This window comes from Mus musculus, chromosome 11 (genome assembly GCF_000001635.26).
Source record: "Mus musculus strain C57BL/6J chromosome 11, GRCm38.p6 C57BL/6J".
Classification (NCBI taxonomy): domain Eukaryota; kingdom Metazoa; phylum Chordata; class Mammalia; order Rodentia; family Muridae; genus Mus; species Mus musculus.
In genome coordinates, this window is record NC_000077.6 from 69,149,454 (window position 1) to 69,177,159 (window position 27,706).

The window sequence follows — 27,706 nt, forward strand, 5'->3', positions numbered from 1 at the left end:
CCTGGACACGTACAGAGCTCATCCCTGGCCTTCTTGTGCACTGGTGGAGTCACATGTAGAACTTTGGGCTGACTTACGTGCAGAAGTGGTGTTATCATCTCCAGACTTCACGGAGACGGTCCAGAATTCTCTGCTTCTGCATTCTGGTAGCTGATATTATAGAAGTGACACAGCCTGTCCGTGTGTCTGAGGGACTTGAAGGGAGGCGCATCTGGCTGAGTTGGATGTTGTGAAGCTGCTGAAATCTGTGAGACGGCTGAATTATTGTGGAGTAATCACTCCCCCCCCCCCACACACACACCTGGTCTGGATGAAGCTGAAGTCTCCCTTTCCCCTTTCAGTCACATCATCTTTAAACATGAAGGTCTGTGAGCCTGGAGCCACTGCCCAGAGCTCTCCCCAGATGCTCTTCACTGTCTGTCCTGCCATGTAGCCCGTGCTGGCTCCAAGTCATGTAGCCCATGCTGGCCCCAAGCCATGAATCATTCCGCAGCTGCCTCCCAATTCTGGCAAGCGGTCTCCTTTGCTCCGAGTGACAGGGGAATCAGCTTTAGAGTCAGATGAATTAGTGGTAACTCTGTGCCCTCTACCAGGGCCTTCGGTGGCTGAGGGCTTTAGTAGGCTGCACAGGGCTCTTGACTCTATCCCAGACCATTATCAGCTTCGGTGAAGAGCCTTCAGCTGAAATGTTCAAATAAGGAGTGTCTCCCAGAGCCCGGAGAGTGCACTACCGGCTTCCTTTCCTCATTTTCTTCTAGTCTCAGAATCTCTGGATTCAAACAAACCCCTTGTCTCATTGGAGTCATGTGTGTATGTGTGTGTGTATGGTATGTATGTGGTATATGGATGTACATGTGTGTGAGCTGTGTGTGTGGTGTGTGTGGTGTGTGTATTTATATGTGTGTGGTGTGTGTATGATGTGTATGTGGTGTGTGTATATATGTGTTTTGTGTGTGTGTGTGTGTGTGTGTTTGTGTGTGTTGATGAACAAACTGTGCCAAACACTGGATTGTCTCTCCCTGATTCCAGAAGAGTGGAATTCCCACACTACTGCATAGAAGAGGTGTTTGGAGCATATATATTCTCTCTGAAGAGCCCAGTGATTTTGCTAAAAAAAACCATCCTGGTTTGTTTTGCTTTAGCGCTAAGAAACTCTAGGGGTGCCCTCTTGTGGCCAGCTGGGCTAAGACGGGAGGAAAATAGAGACCCCTTTAACTCCAACCTTGATCAGGCCACTGCACAGGCAGCTATCTCCCCAGTGCAGCACCTCATGCGGCATCAAGACTCCATCAGAAGGCATACGAGCCCTGCGAAATGCTCCTGAGCAGGAGAGGGAAGGACTAGGGTGGGTCACGGGAATCCGGTTCCTCAAAAAGCCAACTCTGGAGATTTATTGGGAAGACACACCTGGCGGTGTGGAGGACTTCTGCCCGACTCGGCATGTCTGAGGGGAGATGCAGGAGAGGCTCAGCCTGCACCTCTGTCTAATGGGGTTGTTCCGGCACGGAGGCTGGATTCCCCACCAGTGGGGAAATCGTCACACGTGCCGGTCTCTTCTCTGTGGGCTTTGAGCAAGTTTCCCCGGAACAGAGGTCCCAGAGAAATGGGAGTCGGAAGAAGCCCTGGAAAGTCCCTCCCTGAACTGGTGTTCTGGGATCTGTTTGACTCATGACTGACTCCCTACCTTTGCTCTCAACATCAGAGAAGCAACGGAGAATTCCCCAAGCTGACTCCTGCTTTCAGTTAATGGAGCGATGGACAAACTCCACATCAACAGAGGAGTACTTACAGATGGTGGCAAATGTAGTCAGAAACACAAACCAGATGGCACGCGCTGGTGTGACTGGTGGGGAGGGATTAGGTGTGGTGGCTGGCAAAGGTCTGCCAAGGATGTGACACTGGAGACCAGACCCAGACCTCAAGACAAAGACAAACAATGAACCAAACAAACGAGCAGACAAACAAACAAACAAACAACCAACAAACAAACCACTCTGAAAACAGTTTGGAGGGGGAGTGTTACAAATCAAGGGCACATGTTCCAGAAACAGAATGGAAGCCAAAGTGGCTACAACAAGATGTTGAGTCACACAGGTTCCCGTCTACGGTTAGAAGGGCGATGCTTTTTGAGCAAGAGACAGGTATGATTTGATTTTGTCCTCTTTGTCCCAGAGGAGTGGGGCCCCAGGGGATTGTTATCAGCCTTTCAGGCTTGGGGTGAGGCAAGGTCTGGGGGGTGCCCCAACAGTGAGGACCTAGCTCCTAGTGTAGGTGGGTGCCAGGAGCCTCCCCTGCGAATGTGCATCTATTCCAGGGCCTCTCACGTTTGCTGGTCCCACCCCTGGTCCAGGAGAACCAGTTCTTCAGTGAGCACCTACCCAGAGTTATGCATCCAAGTTTGGGTCACAAACGGGGAGTGTCCATTCATATCCGTATGCCTAATCCCATCCAAGTCCCCAGCTTCAGTCCTGGCCCCATCTTCCTGGCCACACTCACGTATTTTACTACACCTGTCTCTTATCTTTTTTCTCCTGAGAAACATAAGTCTCACCTGAGGCTTGAAGCTGGATCAAACCCAGAGGGGTCACTCTAGCTTTTGGGGTAAATGAGTTGGCTTAGAGGAGATTTTTCTTATTATTTATTATTTATTTATTTATTTTTAAGACGGGGTGTCTCTGTGTAGCCCTGGCTGTCCTGAAACTCGCTCTGTAGACCAGGCTAGACCAGGCTGGCCTCAGATACAGCTATCCACCTGTTTCTGCCTTCTGAGAGCTGGGGTGAAAGGTGTGTGCCACCATCTCCTAGCTTTATTTTGAGACTTGTTGCTACTGGGTCATGATTGGAGACAGCTTTTTAAGGGGAGAAATAATTCTTTCTATGCAAAGCCACCCATCTTCTTTTATACCTCAGTAACATTCTGTCTCTCTCCCAAGCCTCTCCTACCCAGTCCTCTAGGATACCCACGAGCCTCTACCTCCTCATTCCCACGTACCCAATACTCATTTACTATGAGATTAGGTTACATTTGGGCCTCTTATCCTTCCTTAGTGCCCTAGGATCTGGAATCCCCAGGGACCCTGGGATGCCATTCCCCAAGTCCCCAGCCTCAGTTTACCCCCTCCAGCAGCACTCTCACTAGCAGACCCCTGGAGGCACAGTCTCCAGGGCGGGGGAGTGGCTAGGAAATTTTGCATGGATTGCTACTGAGATGCACATTTGCATATTCAGGTCCTCTGTATCCACAGAGTCATGAGGGTGGCTGAACACAGCCCAGGAGGGCGGGCCTGACCGGCCTAACAGCTCCTGTCCTCAGCCCAGGATGGCCTTGTGCCTAGGGGGACGAAACAGCCTGCCAGTCATCCAGGAGTTTGGGCTATGACCTTCCTCCTCAGTATTCTCTTCTTCACCCTTCTCCTTAACCCATTCCTGGCCTCCACCACTCCTGAATGTAGTTTAACCTAGCTTTACTCTGTGAGTCTTCACCTACCCCCAGCTCTCTCTCTCTCTCTCTCTCTCTCTCTCTCTCTCTCTCTCTCTCTCTCTCTCTCTCTCTCTTCTCCTCCTCCTCCTCCTCGTCTCCTTCTCCTTCTCCTTCTCCTTCTCCTTCTCCTTCTCCTTCTCCTTCTCCTTCTCCTTCTCCTTCTCCTTCTCCTTCTCCTTCTCCTTCTCCTTCTCCTTCTCCTTCTCCTTCTCCTTCTCCTTCTCCTTCTCCTTCTCCTTCTCCTTCTCCTTCTTCTTCTTCTTCTTCTTCTTCTTCTTCTTCTTCGTTGTTCAAGACAGGGTTTCTCTGTGTAGTCCTGGCTGTCCTGGAACTTGCTCTGTAGACCAGGCTGGCCTTAAACTCAGAGATCCACCTGCCTCTGCCTCCAAGCATTAAAGGCGTGTGCCGCCGCCACCATCCAGTTACCATTATCTTATTGCTAATCCACCCAGTCATTACGTTCCGGGGCTAGATAGCTCAGTGGTTAAGAGCACAAACTGTTCTTCCAGAGGACTTGAGTTTGATCCCCAGCATCCATGTCAAATATCTCCTAACCACTTACCTGTTCCTGGTGCATCTAATACCTCTAGACTCCAGAGGCAGCCCCTTATGACTAAAAATAAAACAGATCTTTAAAAAAAATACCAAGACTCATATTTCAAGAGCCTCCTTGATATCATGTAACATGGCAGGAGACTGGGAGAAAGACAAACCAAGTAAGTTACAGGCTACATGATTAAGTACGGTAGGTAAATGGATACAAAACAAAGATGGTGGCTGTACAACTAAGAACCATTTATAGTTAAATTGAGCCTTCCTTACAAAAGCCACAGTTTATTTTCATTTTCTTTTCTTTTCCAATGTGGGGATCAAATCCTGGGCTTGAACTTAGTAGGCAAGCTCTGTGACTGCTTCCGGCTCCTCTGTGTGGCCCCATGCTTTATATTTATATGTCCCCCGGTTTATATTTTCTGTCTTCACACTTGCTGCCACTTGATGTTATTTAATTTCTTTGGCTGTTATGTAATGTTATCTAGCTCCCTCATTAGAATGTTAGTTCCATGGGTGCACAGTTTGTTTTGGTTACGCTATGTTCCCCAAGCCGGATACAGAGCTGGGCACACAGCAGGGGCTGGTGAATGAAGAAAATGTGCATGGTACCATCCCAAAGGCAAGGGAGAGAAGCTGCCAGGCTTGATGAGGCACGGTGGGGAGCACCCGGTGACCTAAGCACCCTAAGATTTGAGTCATGAAAAAGTCATTTCGGTTCCTAGCCCCGACCACATTCCTGTTTCTAAACTGGACCTGAATGGCAGTCACAATCCCCTCCTTCTTCTAACCTGGAACTACCAGTTACCTACTCTTTGTCTCAGGGTCTGACTCTTTGTGTTTTAAGTTGGCATGGTCACTGTGTGACCTTTCCTTGATGGTGACGGGAGGGTGACACCCAGGAGGAAACCAGAACTCCTGCTTCCTGGTTGACAGGCACTGCCCTGGGAGGTGGACCAGGAGAGGGAAGTTCCAGAAGATGGGACATGACTCTCTCCTCACTCTCCCTGGGTCTCAGACACTCTCTGGTGGGAGCAGAAGTCAGCTCTCCCACTACCACTCCTCCTGTCAGCTCCGACCCTGCTCCCTGCTCCTTACCTCAAGGTGCCATCTGTCCCCAGCTCTCCCCCTCCGCCCTCTGTTAGCTGCTACAATTTTTTTTTTTAAATCAGAAACAAGTCCTGGTCCCTTGGTCTCAATATCCTCCTATCTCAAATTTATTTTCTCCAGATTATTTATTATTATTATTTAGGATCCAAAATCATATTGAGTAAATAAGCTTGCTTGTCCTCATCTTGCTAGTCAGTAAGTCCCAAGGTCATTTTGCCCCCTTGAGTCTGAGATGCTTGCAAGAGTGTGCTCTAGGCTGTGAAGGGAAGGAACTGAGAGAAAGAGGGAGATAAGAGAAGGCTAGGTTCCTGACCAACTCAGTCCTCATTGGGTCCTAACCCTCATTCCAGCTTTTTCTAATTTTACTGCTTTAAAAGAACAAAGATATTTATTTGATGTGTATGTATGAGCATGTATGTGAGAGTATGTGCCATAGTTCATGAGTTCATGTATGGGGGTCAGAGGTCAACTTTCATCATTCAGTTCTTTCCTTGGACCATGTGGGCCTGGAGACTTAAACTCAGATCAGGTCATTAGACTCACAGGGAAGTACATTTATCCACCGAACCATCTCTGGCTCCCATCTCCTTCCATCCATTCTGGTGGCTTTGTTGTTGTTGTTGTTGTTGTTTCTGGTTTTTGGTTTTGGTTTTTGGTTTTCTGACAGCATCTACTATCTAGTCCTGACTGACCTGGAATTTGCTATGTAGATCAGGCTGGCTTTGAACTCACAGAGATTCACCTACTCACCTTCCTGTGCCTTCAGAGTGCTGGAATTAAAGGCATGAGCCATCATGACCAGCATATTACTTCTGTTTTGTTTTGTTTAGACTTCCCTGGTAAGAGTATGTTCTTTACAATACTGAAGAACAGCACAGATACAGTAAAATGTGTCAAGTGTCCTACATACAAGCCAGATCAGCAGAGAACATTCTAGCTGCCTACATGGTTTCCCCATTCCAAAAGCACTGAATTGTGTAGGAGGTGGCAAGTTTTGTCTGTTCTGAAACTTTGCATCAGTGGAATAAGAAATGTCTGAATGTATGGTATAGTTCACTCCATATATAATCTCTAGGGTGTTTATCTGTAAAATACCTTAATTTGGAGACTGGTATGGCTCAGCAGATAAGAGAACTGCTGCTCTTCGTGAAGATTGGGGTTCAATTCCCAGCACCCACATGGTGGCTCACAGCCTTCTCTTACTCCAGTTCCAGGGAACCCAATGCTACCTTATGGCCTCTGCAGACACCAGGCACCCAAGTGGTAAACAGACACTCCTACATAGACACCCACACATCTAAGACAAAAAGTTTTTTTCAATCTTAATTCTCTCTCTCTCCTTCTCTCCCTCTTTTCTTTCCTTCCTTCCTTCCTTTCTCTCTCCCTCTCTTTCTTTCTTTCTTTCTTTCTTTCTTTCTTTCTTTCTTTCTTTCTCTCTCCCTCTCTTTCTTTCTCTCTCCCTCTCTTTCTTTCTTTCCTTCTTTCTTCCTTCCTTCCTCTCTCTCTTTCTTTCTTCCTTCCTTTCTCTCTCTTTCCTTCTTTCCTTCTTTCTTTTTTTCTTTCTTTCTTCCTCTCTCTCTCTTCCTCTCTCTTCCTCTTTCTCTCTCTTCCTCTCTCTCTCTTCCTCTCTCTCTTCCTCTCTCTTCCTCTCTCTCTCTCTCTCTCTCTCTCTCTCTCTCTCTCTCTCTCTCTCTCTCTCTCTGTGAGATGATGGTCTTCCTTTGTAGCTCAGGCATCAGAGGCTCTTGGCTCAGCCTCCAAGTAGCTGGAAGTTGAGGTGTGGACCACTGTGCCTGACTTTAGCCTGATCCCTTTGGGGGTTGGAGATTGAACTCAGGGTCTCCCACATTTTCTGTATGTTCTCTACAGTGAACTGAAGTCCTTTAGTCTTATTCTCCTGCCTCAGCTGTTCTCTCAACTGTCCTCTGCGTATCAACACCAGGTTCTCCTAAGTAGATACTGGCTAACAAGGAAGCAGCAGCTACAGGCTTTAGGCTCCAAACCCTTCCACCCTGCATCTCTTGTCCCTTGTGGTCTTTAGTCTCCTGGCTTCAACATTCTTCCTGATGTGTACTGCAGGCCCTGGGTTCTAACGCAAAAGCAGGACACTGGACAGCACGTCTGTATCACTCCTCATGCCTTCCAAAGCAGGTCACTTCTGATTTTGGCCAGGTTCAGCATGGGTGCCTGTCGCTGCAGCCAATGGGGGCGAACAGCTTATTAGTTTGATAAAGATCTGAAGGCCCTGCCCCGCCCCCTCCCCCAACTTCCCTGGGGCCCTGGCTCAGCCTAGACAGCTCCCACACCCTGAAGGCTGCTTCAGCCTCAGCATCTTCTATCCGCCCTCTCAGCGCCCTGCCTGCGGTTCCTCCCCATCAGCTCCTATAGGTCTCAAGCGCAGACGCCTGCTCACGGGCTACTGGCCCGGCTCCGCCTCATCTGCCAGGCTCACATCCCTCCCGCCCCGCCAAGGGCAGCAGCTGCTCCCGGCTCCAGAGGCATTCGCGGGACAGTGGTTCCCGCTGACTGCTCCATCACTGACTGCTCCATCACTCTTCGCTGTCTGGCTTCCCTTGTCTACCTCGTTTCTAACTGTGTGGCTTTAGCCATAGTGTCCGGGATTGAGCCCTCTCTTGGCTCCTGAAGAGCGGCCATGGCCACCTATAAAGTCAAGGTGGCCACGGGCACTGACTTCTTTTCGGGGACGCTGGATTCAATTTCACTGACCATCGTGGGGACCCAAGGAGAGAGCCATAAGCAGCGGTTGAACCACTTTGGGAGAGACTTTGCCACGGGGGCGGTAAGTGCGCACGCGTCACCCAGGATGGATGGAGGCTTGGGGTGGATGGAGGTATCCGGTAGGCAGCCAGAGCTGGGCCAGGGGACTGGAGAACCAAGGACAACTCTAACACTGTGGGCTCCCAACTGGTTTCCTATCTCTCCCCACACATATTCATCCTCTTTGCTCACTCTTCTCTCATTCTTTCCAACCAATACATCCTTCTCCCTCTTCTTTCCTTGCCCCCTCCTCTTCTCTTTGAGCTTATCCACCTCTCTCAGTTCTCTTCCACACCTTAAGGTTTCTTCTATTCTCATGCCTTTCCATCACCTCTCTCCCATCCTTACTCACTCTTCCTCAGCCACGTTGCATCACAACTGGCTTCCATTTGCATTGGATTCTCTGTGACTTCAAATGGCATCCGACCAGCCTGGCCAGTGGGGACTTGCTTTGCCCTAATGGAAGCCACTCTGTGATTTTGATAGCCTTCTGCTCCTGTGTGATCCGAATAGGCTCCGTCATCTGTGTGGCCACTTCTGAATTCCTACATCTTCCTTGAAAAGTGGGAGAAGGGCAGGGGGGCACTCTGCTGTCCAGTCTAGGAGTGCAGGATGCTAGGGAGTCCTGGGCGCTGACTCTTTTGCCCCCAAGATTCTAAATAGCTCCTGCAGCCTCAAGCGACTGGGACCTTAGGAAGGATGGATAAGGCAGGGGTCTTTCCCTGCCTTGGGTAAATGGGCCCAGCAGAGGGCAGCCAAGTCAGGGGGTTCACATCTGTGCCTTCTCTTTATCCTTGCTCTGTGCACTCCTCAGTCCAGCAGGGGAGTGTTACTAACATGAGCAGGTAAAGGGTAAGCCTTCAGGAACTGGCCAGGTCACTCAGCCCCCATGTTTTGTGCAGGTGGATGACTACACGGTACAGTGCCAGCAGGACCTGGGGGAGCTTATCATCATCCGTCTGCACAAGGAGCCTCATTCCTTCCTAGCCAAGGACCCCTGGTACTGCAACTATGTGCAGATCTGTGCTCCCGACTGCCGTGTCTACCACTTCCCAGCTTACCAGTGGATGGATGGCTATGAGACCCTGGCACTCCGGGAGGCCACAGGTGAGCCAGCACTGACCACCTCATCCCATGCAGGGAGTTTCCTTACTCTTGCCCAGCTACTCCAGATTGGCCACTTCGGGATCCCATCAAGTCAATCAGGCATGGCCAGCCTTAGTGCCCATTGCTGCTCTGGGCTTAGCTTAGGGCTGCACAGTGAAGGAACCCAAGTGTATGAGGCCCAGGGAGTACTACCAGCTCATGCAGAGAGCACTATCAGCCTCATGCAGAGAGCATTCCCAGATCCTGAGGTCCAGGGAACTCTATCAACTCATTCAGAGAGCATTCCCACATCTTGAGGCCCAGGGAGCACTATCAGCTCATGCAGGGAGCACTATCAGCTCATGCAGAGAGCATTCCCAGATCCTGAGGCCCAGGGAGCTCTATTAGCTCATGCAGAGACTATTCCCACATCTTGAGGCCCAGGGATCACTATCAGCCTCATGCAGAGAGCATTCCCAGATCCTGAGGCCCAGGGAGCACTATCAGCTCATGCAGGGAGCATTCCCAGATCCTGAGGCCCAGGGAGCACTATCAGCTCATACAGAGACTATTCCCACATCTTGAGGCCCAGGGATCACTATCAGCCTCATGTGGGGAGCACTATCAGCTCATGGGGAGACCATTCCCACATCCTGAGGCCCAGGGAGCACTATCAGCTCATGCAGAGAGCATTCCCAGATCAGATCAGTCTTCCCTTCATGCTTCACTCTCTCTTGACTCCTATTGGATGCCTGGTGTGCTACAAGGACCTCTGTGGCTCTCTGGAGCAGGATTCTGTTTCTACAATAGGATGCTCCATTGTTCCAGTCAGATCTGTGTTCTACTTAGAAGCCTAGTTTCTTAGCTCTCCAGGTCACCAAGCCCTTGAATATGATTTTATTGTTTGCTTGAGAAAGGGTCTCTCTCTATAGTCCCAGATGTCCTGGATCTCACTATGTAGACTGAGAATCTCATAGAGACCCTTCTGCCTCTGCCTCCTAAGTGCTGGGATTAAAGACGTGTGCTACCATGACAAGCCTTGTCATAGTGGAGGTCAAAGGACAATTTGTGGGGATTGGTTCTCTCTTTCTACCATGGGAATCTTGGTGATCAAACTCAGTCATCTAGCTTGGCAGAAAGGGCCTATATCCATGCAGCCAATCTCATTGGCCTGATTTTCTTTCTTCCTTCCTTCCTTTCTTTCTTCCTTCCTTCCTTCCTTCCTTCCTTTCTTCCTTCCTTCCTTCCTTTCTTTCTTTCTTTCTTTCTTTCTTTCTTTCTTTCTTTCTTTCTTTTTTTTTGTGATACTAAGGATTTGAACTCAGGGTCTTATGTATGGTAGATGGAAACTTTACAATTGAGCTATATTCTTACTGGTTTCCTAGCTGAGCATTATATGAATATATACAATGTTCAGCTAGGAAACCACTAAGAATACATAAGAATACATACATATATATTAGTGTATATATATATATATATATATGTACATATATATATATACTAGTAGTATATTACTATATAAGAGTATAGTATATATACTATACACACACATACACATATATGTTGCTTCATATATTGCCATTATATTGCTTCAGAGGACTCTGTTACCCCAGTGGGATACTTTAGTTTCCTAACAGGACTCATTGCTATCCCCAGTGGGCTTTTCTACCCAGCAAGAGTTCCCTGGCTCCCATAGAAGACTTCGTTATTCATGCAGGCATCTGGGCTTCTCCAGAGCTGGCAGCACAGCCAAGCTTCCTTGCCTTTGGGGGGATTGTGTGGCTGCTCCCGAGGGAGAAGGATAGGACCCGATTGCCTTTGCTGCACACATCCACCTCTTCTGTAAGCCTTCATCTAGCCACTTGAGTGAGCTTCCTAAGTGTGGCTGTGGCAGGGCCACAAGATGCATTTCTTCTCTTAGACCCCTTGAATTTCTGCAGGCTTCTCTCAACATGGGAAAGGGCATAACTGAGGATGCTGGTGTCTGAGCCCCATCATTTCCATAGAGGACTACCCATTCATTTGCCTGTGCTAGAATATTCTCCTCAGAGGAGGGAATGGGGCCTTGAGTCAAGGGAAAGGAGAGGCTGAGGCTGGGCGGGCTCTAGGGGAGGGTGAGGAAGTCATCATGGGAGTCACTGGGACGCAGAGTTCCTTCCCATGGTGATGGGTCTGTGTGGCATGGAAGGGGATGGGCAGGGGACAGGCAGGTGATACTAGCTGGCTGGGCAAGAATGGGGTTGGGTGGGGTGGCTGCCACGCAACAGCAGGGCAGGGAGACCTGAGTCATCTGCTGGGCCCTCGAAGGAGTGAGGCTCCCGCCCTGGGGACTGTGCCAAACTGGGGATCTGGATTGCACAACTCCAGGGGGCACCACCATTCCCAGAGTGCAACAGGAGGAGCTGGGGCATAGGGGAGTAAGATGAGAACAGCAAAGTGAGGGCCCTGAGAGAAATGGTGGGGCTGTACTGATGGCACACACCAGCCTGGGGCAGTCAGTCAGGAGGCTGGAGAGAGATTGGGTGGAGTTTCATCTTCATCTCCATCCATCCATCCATCCATCCATCCATCCATCCATCCATCCATCCAGTAATTTATTTCCTGGACATCTGGGCACGTTACCATATTCTTCAAAGTTTTGGTGCCTTCATCTGTGAAATGAATGTGCGACAGAACCCACTTCGTAGCGATGATCAGAGGATGCAGTGATAGAACATAAAAGGAAGTGCAGAAGGGCCTGTGTGACGGCTGGGACTAGGTGGGGGATGAGGACCAGAAGCAGCCTGGTCCTCGTCACACATCACGACTTATTTTCTCCTTGTAAAATGGACAAAACAGAACAGTTTCTAGTTGAAATTGTTAGGGCCAGAGGTACTTTGAAATTTAGATTTTTTTTTTAGAAGCTATACACATGTGTATGTACATATATGTATTATATACATAAAGACACATTTTTTCTTTTGTAGTGTTTGTTTGTTTGTTTGTTTTTGTCTTATGTGTATGAATGCTTTTTTTCCACGCAATGTTTATGTATGCCTGGTGCCCAAATAGACCTGAAGAGGGTATCTGATAAGTACTGGGAACCAAACTTGGGTCCTCTGCAAGAACAGCAAGTGAGTTTAACTAGTGAGCCACCTCTTTGGCCCTAGATGCACACAATTTTTTTTTAAAATCAATGTATTTGTATCTACAGGTTGGGTATTTCTTATCTGAAATGGTTGGGTCAAAAGTGTTTTGGATTTTTAAAATATTTGCATATATTTGCTATCTCAGAGATAAGACTTAAGCTTAAACATCAATAATCTTTATGTTTTATTTATACCTTTTACCCTTAGGCTGAAGGTATTTACACAACATTTTAGTGTGCCTGCATCTTTTTACTGTGACAGGAGGACATGGTGCAGAATTTTCCACTTGCAACCTTTTATTGGCAGACAAGAAGTTTTAGATTTTGAAGTATTTTGGGTTTTTAGACTAGAAATATCTCTCTCTCTCTCTCTCTCTCTCTCTCTCTCTCTCTCTCTCTCTCACACACACACACACACACACACACACACACACACACACACACACACACCATGTGAAACTTCTATCATTGGGGTGTTACTAATCACACACACTACTATTTGTAATCAAAACTATAGCATGCCAGGTGAGTTCAAGCCAGACTGTGTATAGCCAGGCATAGTGGTATATCCTGCCATCCCAGCACTCACTGAGGCCAGAAGATCACAAGTTCAAGGTCAGCCTAGAATACATACAGAAATCCTGTCATAAGCACATCCTATATGCAGCTTCAGGTAAATTTAAAACACAGACAATGAGGTTGGCATAAAACAAACTTGATTTCTACAGACTTTCCTATTTTGGATTTGTGATGAGGGGTGGATCACCTCTCTCATTAGGTTGTTCTTGTGTACCTGAAATTATTAATGTAAATACAGTGTGTTAGAAAGTGACCTCTCCAGAACTATTGGTTACCATTAGTGGGTCTCGAAGAGGGATTTCATGGAAAACTTGAAGGGTATAGCTGGAGTATGGGGGATTTTATCAGGGAGATGTAGCCTCCCTCTCCTGAAGGGGGCCTTCTCTATCCTTAGCTACCCCTTCCCGTGAGCTGGTCCGGGGATGGAAGTGAACTGAAGCCAGCAGGGGTGGGCAGGGGAGAAGGACAGACCTTGAACCTGCCCCCTTTGTCTCACGACAGGAAAGATAACAGCAGACGACACACTCCCTATCCTTTTGGAACACAGACAAGAAGAGATCAGAGCCAAGAAGGACTTCTACCAGTGAGCGGGAGGGTGGAAGGGTCTGGAGTCCTGAGGGGGGGGGGGCATGGGAAGTCCAGGGGTTGTGAGTCGCTCTGGACCGCTGTGCTCTGTCTGGAGCGGTGCCTGTGTGTCAGGGCCACGAACTTGGTTTCTCTTTGCAGCTGGAGGGTCTTTGTTCCTGGCCTTCCCAACTATGTGGATATCCCCAGTTACCATCCTCCTCCCCGACGGTGCCGCAATCCCAACCGGCCTGAGTAAGGACCAGAAGCTGGCTTACCCCTCTACCGTTCCCCCCTCCCCTCCCCCACCCCTTTCACAAGGCCCGCACCTGCCTCTTGCTGCCCACTGGACAGTGGATACCAGGTTCAAGCCCTGTTCTTTTCCCACAGGTGGGATGGTTATATTCCCGGATTCCCAATTCTCATCAACATTAAGGCTACCAGGTTCTTAAACTCAAATCTTCGTTTCTCCTTCGTCAAGACAGCCTCCTTCTTCTACCGCCTAGGGCCCATGTGAGTGCACATGGGTGAGGTACCTGCAGAGATGCCCTCCCTACCCACACCTTCAGAATGGCTCCAGGTCAAAAAGGCTGGGGAAGCTGGAAAAACAGTAGAAAACCCAAAACTAGACTCGCACAGACCTAGAGACAAAGACCCAGAGACACAGGGTTTAGAACCCCCGGGATTTCAGAGACCCCAGTGAGTAGGTGGCCCTGTCACTTTTCCTGGGTACCTAGTTTCCTTTTGACCTGTTACTCCTTACATCACACTTCCTAGGGCGCTGGCCTTCAAACTGCGTGGCCTGGTGGATCGAAAACGCTCCTGGAAGAGACTAAAGGACATTAAGAATATTTTCCCTGCTACCAAGTCTGTCGTCTCAGGTATGGGGTGGCTCCTCCCAATAAAACGCAAAGCAGGCAGGTGGTCTCTGGGGGCGGGGCAAGAGGCTGCCTCCTCTCATAGGATCAGTGGGCTCAAGTGGGAGCAACTGAAGGGCCATTTGAGAATGGTGGGTGCATCCTTCTGAGGCTTTTTGAAAGCCATCATCCTGTGCCCCTCTGGACATTCAACACAAAGCTAAGGGGCTTCATGTTCCCTCCAGAGTCATTTTGATGACCACTGTTTTCTTTCTGACGTTTCTCCATCCCTGGGAGGGTGCTGCTGGGTTTCACTGACATTCTGCTCTATCCTCCCAGAGTATGTGGCCGAGCACTGGACAGAGGACAGCTTCTTTGGGTACCAGTACCTTAATGGTATTAACCCAGGCCTGATCCGAAGATGTACACAGATCCCAGACAAATTCCCAGTCACAGATGAAATGGTGGCCCCATTCCTGGGTGAAGGAACATGCCTGCAAGCAGAGCTGGAGGTGAGGTCCTGTCTGGCTTGCCCCAGGCATCTCGCTGGCTTCTTCTGAGGCATCTCTATTGCCCCTCCATCAACAAGGTCCATTTGAGTCTCAATCAAGATCACATCTCTCACTTCTATAACCCCTTCCAACCACCAAGCCTTGGGGTCAGCCCCTCCTCTGCACCTGAGGCCTGGTGTGTAGGTTCCCTATCTTAGTAACTACCTGCTTGCTCATTGTGATTCCCCTCCAGAGGGGGAATATTTACCTGGCAGACTACCGCATCCTGGATGGCATCCCCACCGTGGAGCTCAATGGTCAGCAGCAGCATCACTGTGCCCCGATGTGCTTGCTGCACTTTGGTCCTGATGGCAACATGATGCCCATCGCCATTCAGGTACCAAGGGAAGGTGTGGGTGGAGCTACTTTGTGTGGGTGTGGCCAGTGCTGATCCCGTGTGCCTAAATATCCCTCTGTTGGTTTACAATTGTGTAAGCCTTGTATTTGAGCATATATGGGCAAGTGTATGTCCATATCAGTGTGTATGTGTGTGTAACATCCTGTGTGCAACCTTGTCTGAGAATGTGCCCATGTGTATGCATATCCTGATTCATGTGTGGCCACGTGGAGCCTGGAATGAGCATCCATCTTTTTACATGTGCATACATACTTTGTGCCTAAATGTGAATAGGGGGCCCTGCGGTACACTCATCTGTGATCCCACAGCGTGTATGCTGTGACTATGTGCACAGAGGTGACCAGATGTCTGCGGGCCAGGAGGTTGGAGCCTGTCTTGTTGATGTCATTTATCCAGTCTCCTGCAGAACAACCTTTGTGCAGCACTGAGGGATTCAGTCTCAGTAGCTCCCTAGTAGTCTGACCTGACAGGACAAACTGAGGAGTTTCTTCCTCATGGATTGTCACAAGGATCATTTATAAACTAGAAATAGGTTCTTCTATGGGGGTGTTAGCCAAGCCCTGATTGTCTGGCTCATAAGTGGAACATGTAGGCTAGATTTCAATGATAGCTTCCCCTCTCTCCCAAGTTCAGGAGCTGGGCACCCTTGACCTTGTACAGTGCCTGACCTGGTGGCTTTGGAGGTTGTGGTAGGCAGGATTATCAGAAGAGGGAGTTTCTGAGCAAGCCCCCCTCACCCTCCCCTGCTGCTGTTGCGACTTCCCTCACCCTCCTTTTTGCCTTCTCTTCCTCTTCTTTTTCCTTTCTTCCTTCTCCCCATCTGTTCTTCTTTCCTCCCCCTCTTCCTCCTCCTTCAGCTAGGAGCTTACAATCTCGTCCCTGCTAGCCTAGAACTCACTGTGTAGACCAGGCTGGCTTGGTCCCTATAGAGATCCATCTTCTTCTGTCTCCAGAGTGCTAGAACTCAGGGAGTGTAGCATCATGCTGGCCAGAGTTGCTCTTCCTCTTCTTCCACCTTCCTCCTCCTCTTCCTTCTCCTTTCTCACCTTCTTCCTCTTCTTCCTTCCTCAGTTTTTGAGACAGGGTTTCTCTGTGTTACCCCGACTGTCTGGGAACTTGTTCTGTAGACCAGGCTGGCCTCAAACTCAGACCACCTGTCTTCTTAAAGAAAGTGGGAGCTGCTGGGTAGAGACAGGTCCAGGAATATGCTTAGGGCACAGGGTATAAGAGCAAATGTGGGAAGAGAAGGACCCTGAGATGCTCAATGACAGAAGGACTGGAGTTTTGTCTCCTTCAGCAGAGGTTCCTGTCAGGTTTCTTCTCTCACCAACCCTCCTGCTTTTCCCACCTCCAGCTCAGTCAGACTCCTGGGCCTGATTGTCCTATCTTCCTGCCGAATGATTCTGAGTGGGACTGGCTGTTGGCTAAAACGTGGGTGCGCTACGCGGAGTTCTACAGCCACGAGGCCGTGGCACACTTGCTGGAGAGCCACCTCATCGGGGAAGCTTTCTGCTTGGCCCTCCTGAGGAACCTGCCCATGTGCCACCCCCTGTATAAGGTAAAGGTTCTCAGGGAAGAAGGTCTTGAAAACTTCTGCTCTGTGGCCAGGGAGGGGGTTCAGTGAGCCCTGGGAGGCATCCGGGGATCCCAAAGTAAGGGAGTCTGTTGAGCAGGAATAGGTCCTCAGGAGTAAGCTCAGCTCGCCTCATTGTCTTCCTTGCCTTCCTGCCCAGCTTCTCATCCCTCACACTCGGTACAACGTCCAGATCAATAGCATTGGGCGGGCCCTCCTTCTCAACAAGGGAGGTCTCTCTGCCAGGGTAAGACTCCCCTGACTCCAACAAGATACTTGTTTCCCTCTGGTCTTTGCCATTAGTCTTAAAGCAGAACTTTCACTTGCTTAAGATTCTGGGAGTGGGGGGCTGGAGAGATGGCTCAGCAGTTAAGAGCATTGGCTACCAAATTCAATTCCCAGCAACCATGTGGTGGCTTCACAACCACCCTGTAAATGGGATCTGATGCCCTTTTCTGGTATGTCTGAAGAGAACAACAATATATATATAATAAAGTAAATCTTTTTTTAAAAGATTCTGAGATTCTGGGAGTGGGGCAGGGGTAGTGTTTGATGCTACCTGGGGTACAGAGACAGGGTTTGGAATGTAAGGGTCCCTAGACCTCGGGCAGGCTGGGTCTGGGGTAAATCCTGGAGGGACTGAAGTAATGCCCATTTAGGGAGCAGGCTCAGACAGATGCTTACATAGTTCTTTCTCCCTCAAGGCCATGTCCCTGGGCCTAGAGGGCTTCGCACAGGTGATGGTTCGGGGTCTGTCTGAGCTCACCTACAAAAGCCTCTGCATTCCCAACGACTTTGTGGAGCGCGGGGTCCAGGACCTGCCTGGGTATTATTTCCGTGATGACAGCCTGGCGGTGTGGTACGCGATGGAGAGGTGAGGTGGGGAGAGCAGCCGGTGGTACTCAGGTGGACAGACACCTGGAGTGTTGAAGGGCTGTGGGGACTTCTAGGGACTTGGGCTTGAGTGTTACCTGGGGCTGGGGGTTGTTCATACATTTTCTTCCTGGGCCTGAGGGACCCCATTATCCTTGCTTTGGCCTCTAGCCCATCTCTGCTCGACAGGTCCCCAGGCCCCTCCTGGGCTCTCAGCTAGCTCCCTTAGAGTTTCCCTTGGCTCTTTCTGGAAATTGCTCTGAGTGGTTTCTGACCTTGTCCATAACCATCTCTACCCGCTCCACAGGCCTTGCTACTACAGGCCTGGGGTGGCTCTGAGGCCAGCCAAAGCTAGCGTGACCTGGGTGGGGGCTATGGGAGAAACTCTAACTGTGGCTCCACCTTCTGTGCAGGTACGTGACAGAGATCATCACTTATTATTACCCAAATGACGCAGCCGTAGAGGGCGACCCGGAACTGCAGTGCTGGGTACAGGAGATATTCAAGGAGTGTCTCCTGGGGCGTGAGAGCTCAGGTATGGGTGTGGAAGCTCGGACGGGCCTGGGGCTCAAGGCACTTTACTAGGCATGTCCCCCATGGCTTCCCTGACTTGCGCTTATCTCTCTGTGGCTGAAGAAGGCCCAAACACTGTCCTAGGGTCTTCACAGAGCCTCGTCCTGGGCCACAGAGCAGCAGCTGGGGGTGGGGGTGGGGATAGAGCACTGGTATCTGTCTGAGCTCAGGTGTTATAGATTGTCTCTGCTGAGACCCGGAGGGGCCCCAGTCCTTCTTCCTAGGAACAAGCCCTTGTGGACTTGGGAAATGAATGGATTGTGACATTCAATGAGAAAGAATAACATGCAGTAGTAAAGGAGCCAGGGTGGGGGAGGGGGTTGGGGATGAGGATGGGGGTGGGGGTGGGGTGAGGGAGGGGGGTGGCAGGCTCCAGGAGAGCAGTGGGAAGCATCATGCGGTCATAACACTCAGGCACACACTCAGTCAGTGTTTAGCGAGCAACTATGATGTGTGGCTGCCGGCTCCCGAGGGTGCAGGGGGAATGAGACAGATCCTGGTGCCATCCTTCAGGATATTCATGGGCTAGGCCAAAGGTTTGATATGGCAGAACCAGAGCAGTTTAGGGGACCCTGAGGCAGGGATGATGGATCTGGAGGATCAGGAGGAGGCAGCTCATCCAGCTTGCAGTAGTGGATGCGTGGCAGGCGTGGGGATGCATGGTCTGGGTGACACTAGGCTTCTTGGGTGACATTTAGTAAGAGCTGTGTTTGGTGAGGTCAGCATGTGTCCTTTCCTGATGGAGGCTAGGCTTCTGGGTGTGAGCTGCATGTGGAAAATCCCAAGGAGGTGGGAACCTGTCCTCCTGCAGCGAGCTGAGGCAGGAGGGCAGCAGACTCCCCCGGGCGCATACCAAGCCACACACCCTGGTTAAAGAGTTTGGAACTTTCCTGAGAATAAGAGAGGGCGGGCACTGGGAGTTCTGCAAAAGGATTAGACTTATGGGTCAGAATACCAGACCACGCAGACACAGACGGTAAGGGCAGTTAAGGATGATGTTTTAGTATCCAGGAGGGAGGTGACAGGGACTTAAGGAGGATAAGGGCCATGCAGATGCAGAGAATTCCAGAGTGGGCTAAAGGCTGGAAATGACCGAGTTCAGTCCTGGCCTAGCTTAGAAGATTTTATGGAGGGCAGAGCTCTTTGAAGGAGGGAGTCCCAGCAGCCAACTGGACCATTGACAAGCTAGGGTGAGCACCCTCTGCTGGGTGTCAGGCCTAGCCCAGGACTAACACTGCATGGTCTGTTTCACAATCCCTCAGGCTTCCCCACCTGCTTGCGAACTATACCTGAGCTGATCGAATACGTCACAATGGTCATGTACACCTGCTCGGCCAGGCATGCAGCTGTCAACTCAGGCCAGGTACTCGCCAGCCTCAGCCCCAGTCTTCCCAAACAGCAATGGAACCTCAAACTAATCCATCATCCCTGGTCCAGCACCCCTACTGCCCGCCCTCCCCCGTGCCCCACTTCCCCGCTTGTCTCAACTGAGTCCCTCTTCAACCTCAGTGTCCATGGAAACCCTGGTCCAGTCTCATTGTCTCGCCCATCTGTAGGCCCATCAGGGATACCAGTACCACCGATCCAAACCAGGGCCTTCCGGGACAGGGATCCAACTCAACCACCAGAGAGGGATGCCCAGGTTTGGTTGGTGGGAAGTGGGTGTTTTCTCACCCAGAAAACCACTTCTGCTCCACTCTAGCTGGAGTACACCTCTTGGATGCCCAACTTCCCATCATCCATGAGGAACCCACCGATGCAGACCAAGGGGCTAACTACTCTGCAGACATACATGGACACTCTTCCGGACGTGAAGACCACATGCATTGTGCTCTTGGTGCTCTGGACTCTCTGTCGGGAGCCTGATGACAGGGTACGGGGGTGGGAGGGGCTCTTGAGCATTGGAGAGGCAGGTGGCAAGGATGGCTGAGGGGTGTCGGGGACAGGGAGCCAGCAGGAAGTGGGAGGCAGCAGAAAGGATTGGGTGGATGGCTTGGCTTTGTCCCAGCATCTGGTTCTCTGTTCTGCAGCGGCCGCTTGGCCACTTCCCAGACATCCATTTTGTGGAGGAGGGTCCTCGGAGGAGTATTGAGGCTTTTCGTCAGAACCTCAACCAGATCTCTCACAACATCCGACAGCGCAATAAGTGCCTCACCCTCCCGTACTACTACCTGGACCCAGTGCTGATTGAGAACAGTATTTCCATCTAGTCCACCCTTCTGCCCTCCCCTCCATACACTGCCTCCTATTTTCCAATAAAATCACTGTAAACATTGTCCCGGTCTGAGAACGTGGGGATTTACTGGGCAGCAGGTTGTGGTCTGGGGGTGATCACATACACGGCCATGTTCTCTGCCATCTGGGTAGGCACAGGGCAGCACCAGGTTCCATTTCCAGGTTCCAATCCTAGACAGCCCTAGAGATTCAGGCCAGGCTACTCCTACTGTGGAGTCTCCTTAGTGAAGGGCCTGTCTAGGTAGGTATCCAGGCACTGCTGAGGGTGAGGAGGGGGGAAAAACACAGGGATTTGGACCCTACCTTTTAACTCACAATTCTGGTCCTTGTGAAGAGCCCTCCTACAGAGACTTAGTCCACCCAATCCCTACCTAGGGAAGTCAGATCCAGGGTGAATCCAATTTGAAACATAAACCAAGCGTCACTCTTAACAAAAGACTATCAGCCTACAAGAAACCTGAACTTCCCCAAGCTACACTCATCAAAACTCAGACTCTAGGAATCTGTATCACCCTAAGCCACACTCACGAGCTCCCTTCTGTCATTCGGAGGAGCCAACCCTGCCAAGGGCATTCTTCAAGTAAGCCACTGTCCCCTGATGTCTTCTTCCTTCTCTCACCTGTCATCTCAAGACTCCCTTCCACTCTTCCATTCATTGCCACTGTGTTACCAGAGCCCGCTCTAGCGTGCGTGAGGGCTCACAAAAGCTGCCAGCCTGTGACACAAGAACCTGGTACGTGGCCTTGACAGGAAGTGAGGCTACTGGCTTTTGGTCGGAGGTGGGGGACAGCTGCCTGGTTGGGTAGGCATATTGGAGATCCAGGAACTGAAGTCAAGCTGATGCCCTAAATTTAGTCAGTTTAGAGAGCAGGGCTGCTGTGCTCAGTCCCCTCCTTCTGTGACGATGTTCACCACCCTAGGTGTCACCCTGACCACTGAACAACTGAGTACGGTAGAGCAGATGAGGCCAGGGCAGCTGGGTACACGGAAGGCAGTAAGGAGGAGCCAGCAGAGCTGAGGCCTAATGGGAGGCTGCCTTGGGGAAATGGAACTGCTCGGGTGGGGAGTGGGGGCTGGGTGGGAGAGTGGGGTTGGGATGATGGTGGTGGTGGTGGGTGTGGTGTTGTAGCAGTTTTCTCCAAGATGGAAACATTCTATAGCAGAGGGCTCAATAGGACAGAGAATAAACAACTCAAATAGCTTCAGAAAGTCCCTGAAACTGACCAGATCCATCAGCCAGGCCCTCCCCACCCCGAAGAGTATATAAACAGTAAAGGCCTCTGCTAAGCACTCTCAGAGAAACCAAGATAGGTTTTTCAGGTAAGGTCAGCCACCTGGAAAAAGCAGAGACCACCGGAGCTGCCTGGAAAGGGCAGTCTTAACTGTTGAGCTGTCGAAGGGCTGTGTGGTCCATTCCAGGCTCCCAGCTTCTGTGAGCCATCACACATGCTAGTGTGGGCTTTGGTAACGCAGTGGTTTTGAGTTATATCTGCTCCTGTAAGTAACTCCAATAAAACTCATTGGTTTACCAAGTTGGAGTCTGGTGATACCTGTATTTTGGTCCATTGTGGGCTTCCTTTCTGTGTGATGTTACAAGTGTGATTGGTGTGTGTGTGTTGCATCTCCACAGGAAAAATTGTCACACAACAGGGTCTGGATAGACGTCTCACTTAAGATCAGACTCAGAAAGCCCTCATAGAACTACTCTGGGGTTGGAGAGACCTATGGCTCAGCACTTGAACACCTACAGACCCTCATAACTGTGCAGAACTCCAATATTAGGGGATCTGATGCCACCTTCTGACCTCCATAGGCACTAGGCACACATGAGGTGCACAGACGTATATGTGAGCAAAACATACATAGAAAATAAATCTAGAAAACCAATCAAACCCTGCACCCCGGGGGGGGGGGGGGCGGTGGGAAGCCTGGAGCTCTGAGTCCTACCCACTGTTCTGTTGTTGGGGAATACTTGTTGACAGTATTACTTACAAAGCCTGGGACTTGAGAGTACATGCTGACTAACAGCTGGAAGGCATCGCTGCTCCCCAGGGAAGAGGGGTGGATGCAGCTGCCCTGAAAAAGAGGAAAGGCAAGCCAAGGAGGGAAAACGGCCAGCTCCACAGAGTGCAGTATTGGCTGTGCTCCACTAGGGGGCAGACTGAGGGCCCTGCTGGCCGCGGATGTGTTTTCATAGGTTGACAAGGTTTATCTTATTTTCGTTTTTGTTTGTTTGTTTGTTTTTGTTTGTTTGTTTTTGTTTTGTTTTGTTTTGTTTTTGTAGTCAAAAGACTTATCCGCGTTGAAATAGAGAAAGAATAGGAAGGGAAGGAAGATTCTGGGTGGGAGAGTCTGTAAATTTGAAAACAAAAAACAAAAAACAAAAAACCTAAGCAGAACAAAATCTAGAGGGTTGGGAGAAATGCTTCAGGAGTGATGTCTGCTTGCCCTGCTGAGCAATGAGGACGGCAGTTTGGATCCAGCACCTTTGTGTCAAGCTGGACAGCTCACAAATGCTGTAACTCCAGTTGTAAGGGATCTGGCTCCCTCCTTTGGCCTCAGTGTATACACAGGCATATGCCCTTACATGGACACACACACACACACATACACTTATTCAGAGTGAAGGCAGGAGGTATGTGTAACCTAAGGACTTCCCTTAGTTTAAGCAGTGTAACCCCGGGAAAGCCCTAGACAGGGAACAGTGAGCCACTGTAAAGCAGTGGCTGCATGGCCCATACCCCATAACAGCAATCACACTAACAGTTCATTCTCAGAAAGCCTGCCTGCTTCACCTGTGTCAGATATCAGGGCTTTGCAGTTAGTTTAAACAGCAATTTATGAGACAGATAACCGAATGCCTGACATGTCACATGAGAGGTTAAGAGACTTTCCCAAGGTCCCACAGCTGGGAAAAAGAAGGTGAGACAGGAAGGCCTTGAGAATTCAGAGGAGGGTTCATGCAGGGATGGGGTGGTAGTGGTGGTGGTGGTGGTGGAGCGGTAGTGTGGGTTGGTAATAACTCAACAAAATGTGGCAGAGAGTGAGTCATTCAAAGCCCTTAGGCCACAGGGAGCCTCACTTTTCCATGATGGCTTGGTTACAGAGCAAACACTTCTGGTGGTAGTAGTGGGGGAAATCCTGGACCTCTAGATCAGTCAGCAGGCAAGACAGGCAGAGGCCGGCTGCCAGTCTTCTGGTATTTGGTTTCAAGGAGTCCTCCTATTCCAGTGATGGGCTGTGAAGGCCAGAGGACCCTCAGTTTGTCTCGGTGCTTTCCTGGATGCTGATGTGGACGGTGTCCAGAGCCAGAAGTCAGCAGAGGCAGCCTAAGTCTTCTGCAGCTCTGGGCATGGAGGCGGAGCTCCTCTTCATAGTGAGGATGGGTGGTACGCGTCGCAAAGGTACTGCATTCAGAGGGGACAGTGACCGGTCAGGCACCAGTGCTACGGCGTGATGCACCCATCTTGGCCAGGAGCCAGTGTTTTGCTGGGTCACTGGGCAGGAAGATGGGAGTATCTTGCTTAGATGGGAGTATCTTGCTTAGATGGGAGTATCTTGCTTAGATGGGAGTATCTTGCTTAGATGGGAGTATCTTGCTTAGGTGTCTGAGTAAAGTGGGATGAGGGGACAGGGGAGCATCAGACTGAGACTGAAGAAGTGTAACTCAGTACCACAGCCACGGGGCCAACCACATGGTCTGCTGACTAGCTTCGTGCAGCCCTGGGAAAGCTAACTAACTTTCCAGCTGTGATTTTGCTTCCTCGGTGGCTGAAGTTGCTAACATTTTTTTATTTCCAGGATGTAAAGTGACCAAGGCCAACTCCTCTATACCAGTCTAATGTCACGCAGATGTCTAGTGAGACAGAGACCAGAAGGATGCAAAAGATGCCAGGGGACACCTCCTAGAAGGGTTACTTTTCAACTGCTGGAGTTGAAAAAGACAAAAGCAAAACAGAATTGACCCAGGACACCCCAAGACCAAGTCTCCAGCACAAAAGAGCTTGATTTGCCCTAGAGGGACAAAGGGCAGGGAATACGAGACAAAAAGCCAGGAGATGTAGAAAAAATATCTCGTATGTGTATGGACGTGGCACCAGCCAATAATAAATTTGATGGCCTCTAGCTTAGGCAGGGAATAGGAGATGGGACATTGTGTAGGCAGAAAGGATTCTGGGACAGAGCCAGGCAAGGGAGATTTGCCTGGGAAGATATAATAAGACAGACGCTTGGTACCTGAGCACAGGTAACCAGCCATGTGACAAAATGTAGATGAGAACAAATGGGTTATTTTAAGTTATGAGTCAGAGAAGAACCTAGCTATGTGGGCAAGGTATTTGTAAATATATTTTGAGTCTGAATTTTATTTCTGGGAGCGTGGGGCTGGGAGGAAGAACAGACCTAACTTCTACAAGAGGATAGGGAGAAGGGGAAGGGAACAAGGGAGAGGAGAAAGGGTCTTTGTTTTGGAGTGGGACAAAGGACTGCCTCTGGATAGACAGGAGACAGATGTGGCCCATAGGTAGTTTATAAAGGTTCAAGGGGGAAGCCTCACGTTAGGATGAGGTGTTTACTTTTGGGTATGTTAATTAGGTGAGCCAAAGGGAGCTTTTGATTGCTGGATTTTAATATTTTGATAGCTGGGCCTTGGTGGTCAGCTTCCAGAGAAGGAAATGGCCAGATAAGGGAATAGATCTTGGTGGCTAGCTTGAGGAATGTAATCTAACAGTTCTTAGCAAGTCAGAGGGAGAGAGGGAAAACGGCAAGGTCTGCCAGAGCTATGTTTGCCATGCTTGGGCTGGCTAGGGTCCCTTCAGGAGTCATGACAGAACTGTCAAAGGTTTCAATGAGGGTGGATGGCACCCTCTACGACGCCAAAGTGCATTTTTTTTCCTCTGACACCAACTAGTGCGACCTTTACACCAAGATGCAAATTAAAGAGGAGAAAATACCGCACGTAGCAAAAATCCAAACTAGGGAGGAGCCTGGGCCACGGAGGCCCGGCCTAGCATCAGGAAATGCAGCCTTGGCAGCAGGCTGTGGCTGTCCTGGGGATGTGCCATTGTCCTCCTCCACAGACTGCCAGCCACATGGCCCCACTTTGCTGACCTGAGTGGTGGGATGCTGGTGCTGCAGCAGAGTTGGGGTGGCTACCAACTAGGCCTCTAGTTAACGACCAAGGTACAGAGCCTCAGAGGATGACCGTGGTTCACCCAGTATAGAGGACAGAGTGGTCTACTGGGTGGTGGACAGGGTGGCGATGAGCAGACTCCAAAGCCCGGATTTGTTTTCCCCAGTTTGCCTGGTTGCCTGGTTTGCTGCCAGGGACAGAGGCTGCAGGTGCCTAAGGAAGGCGGAGGAGTAGTGTTTGCGCCGCAGGAAGTGTGTATGACTCGTGTGACCTCGAAGATGTGGAATTCTGAGAGTCTGCTTTTGGAAACCCTGTGAGGTGCTGTCTTGGTTTGGGTTTTATTGCTGTGAAGAGACACGGTGACCATGGCAACTTCTATAAAGGAAAGGATTTAATTGCGTTGCCTTACAGTCTAGAGGTTCTATCCGTTATCGTCATGGTAGGAAGCACGGCAGTACCCACAGGGCTGGAGAGGTAGCTGAGAGTTCTACATCTTGATCAGAAGTAGGCAGCAAGAGACTGTGTGCCTCACTGGGCATAGTTTGAATATAGGAGACCTTGACACCTGCCTCCACAGTGACACACTTCTTCCAATAAGGCCACATCTACTCCAAGGCCACACCTCCTAGTGCCTAGGAGCCTAGTGCCACTCCCTATGGCCAAGCATTCAAACACATGAATCTATGGGGGTCATGCCTATTCAAACCACCACGGGTACAATGCCGGAACGAACCCTGAGGGCATACTCTAGGGACCAGCAACCTCCCAAACAGCTCACCAATCTTTCTGCAGCCTTCTGTTAATTTCTGTGCTGCACTAGGCAGAGAGCAAAGGGCCACTGCCCTGCCAGATGACTGTGGGGAGGAAAGGAGAGAGAGGAGGAGTTGTATCCATTTCTTAGCATCCCAGCCTCCCCTCCAAACTCCACTGGCCGCTGGCTCCTTGGTTTGTGTTTCTTCTTTGCCTGAGGGTGGAGATGCCTCCCCTCACTCCTCTTAAGCAGCTTAAGCCAATCACTGGTTCCAGATTAATAGCTGGGAGTAGAGGGGAACTGGGGAGAAGCAAAACTGATGGGAAGAGAAAGGAGCCTAGTCCCAGCCACCACCCTCTCTCCCCACCTCACTGATGACTTTTTCAGGCATGGCTTCTCTTCCCAGGACCCACCTGACCTCTAGTTAGAATGAGTTCCTCTTCTTCTACAATAGTCCTCCATGGCCCCATCTCCAAGTAAGACTCCTCCCAACCACTCAACTTTCTCCTCCTCCTCTTCCTCTTCTTCCTCTTCCTTCCTCCTCCTCTCCTTCTTCTCCTCCCCTTCTCCCCCTCCTCCTCTTCTTATTTATGAGTATGGGTGTTTTATGAGGTTCTCAGATTCATGTTATGGACCGTTGTGAATAGCCATGTAGGTGCTGGGAATACAATGCTGGTCTTCTGGAAAAAACAGCCAGTGCTCTTAATCACCAAACACTTCTTGCCCAGACCCCCAAATCACTTCCCACCCCTGCCAGTATCTCCCATTCTGCCTCCTCCCCTAACCCCCATCATCTCCTGTCAATTCTGTGGTCACATAGACCCACAAGCACTCTGACCTGTCTGTCCTTCTGCAGTCGGAGCCTAGGTCCTGCCCCCTTTCTGTCCCTTTCCTTCTCACCAGGTTCCCCCTCCCCTCAAGCCACAAGCCACTAGCCTGACAGGATAGCTGGAGTCTCAGCTGGAACCAGAGATAGAGTTTGGAGTTTGATGTCTTGTCCCTTGGAGATAGGGTCACCATGTGCAGATATACATGCAGGCAACACACACACACACACACACACACACACACACACACACACACACACACAGTCAGAGTTAGAGACAGACAGAGAGACAGATAGAGAGACAGAGAGATGAGACACAGAGAGACAGAGTGAGACAGAAAGACAGAGACAGAGACAGAATGACAGACACACAGAGAGAGGCAGTTGTCTTTTTAATTTAGTTTTGGGTAATATTTTTCTTTCTTCTTAAAATTAGCCAGGGTCTCCTTATATAGCTCAGCCGGACCTGACTGCTGGGATTACCTGAGACAGCACCACCCCTCCTCTTTCTTTCTCCCTCTTCACTCCATTTTAGGACCATCCTCTCACTCCTCCCACCGCCCCCGCAGTACCGATCACTGTCTTTCTCAACAGGTAGGTCTGCATCTTTCCTTCTAAGCTCTTCTCTTTGAATTTGAATTGATTCAATTACTATAAGAATAATAATAAATAAAAACCACTTTAATTTTATGTGTACAAGT

General features: G+C 50.1%; 1 protein-coding gene across 1 annotated transcript; it reads left to right on the plus strand.

Annotated features, from left to right (window-relative positions):
* The first annotated feature begins 7,618 nt into the window (after positions 1–7,618).
* Positions 7,619–20,338, plus strand: Alox12b (arachidonate 12-lipoxygenase, 12R type). The gene is made up of 15 exons (NM_009659.2): positions 7,619–7,940; positions 8,821–9,025; positions 13,215–13,296; positions 13,440–13,532; positions 13,668–13,790; positions 14,055–14,158; positions 14,474–14,646; positions 14,879–15,022; positions 16,398–16,601; positions 16,777–16,863; positions 17,321–17,490; positions 17,903–18,024; positions 19,325–19,425; positions 19,765–19,935; positions 20,093–20,338. Exons 1-15 carry the CDS (start codon positions 7,794–7,796, stop codon positions 20,270–20,272), a joined length of 2,106 nt encoding a protein of 701 aa, NP_033789.1. The 5' UTR covers positions 7,619–7,793; the 3' UTR covers positions 20,273–20,338.
* Positions 20,339–27,706: the final 7,368 nt, after the last annotated feature.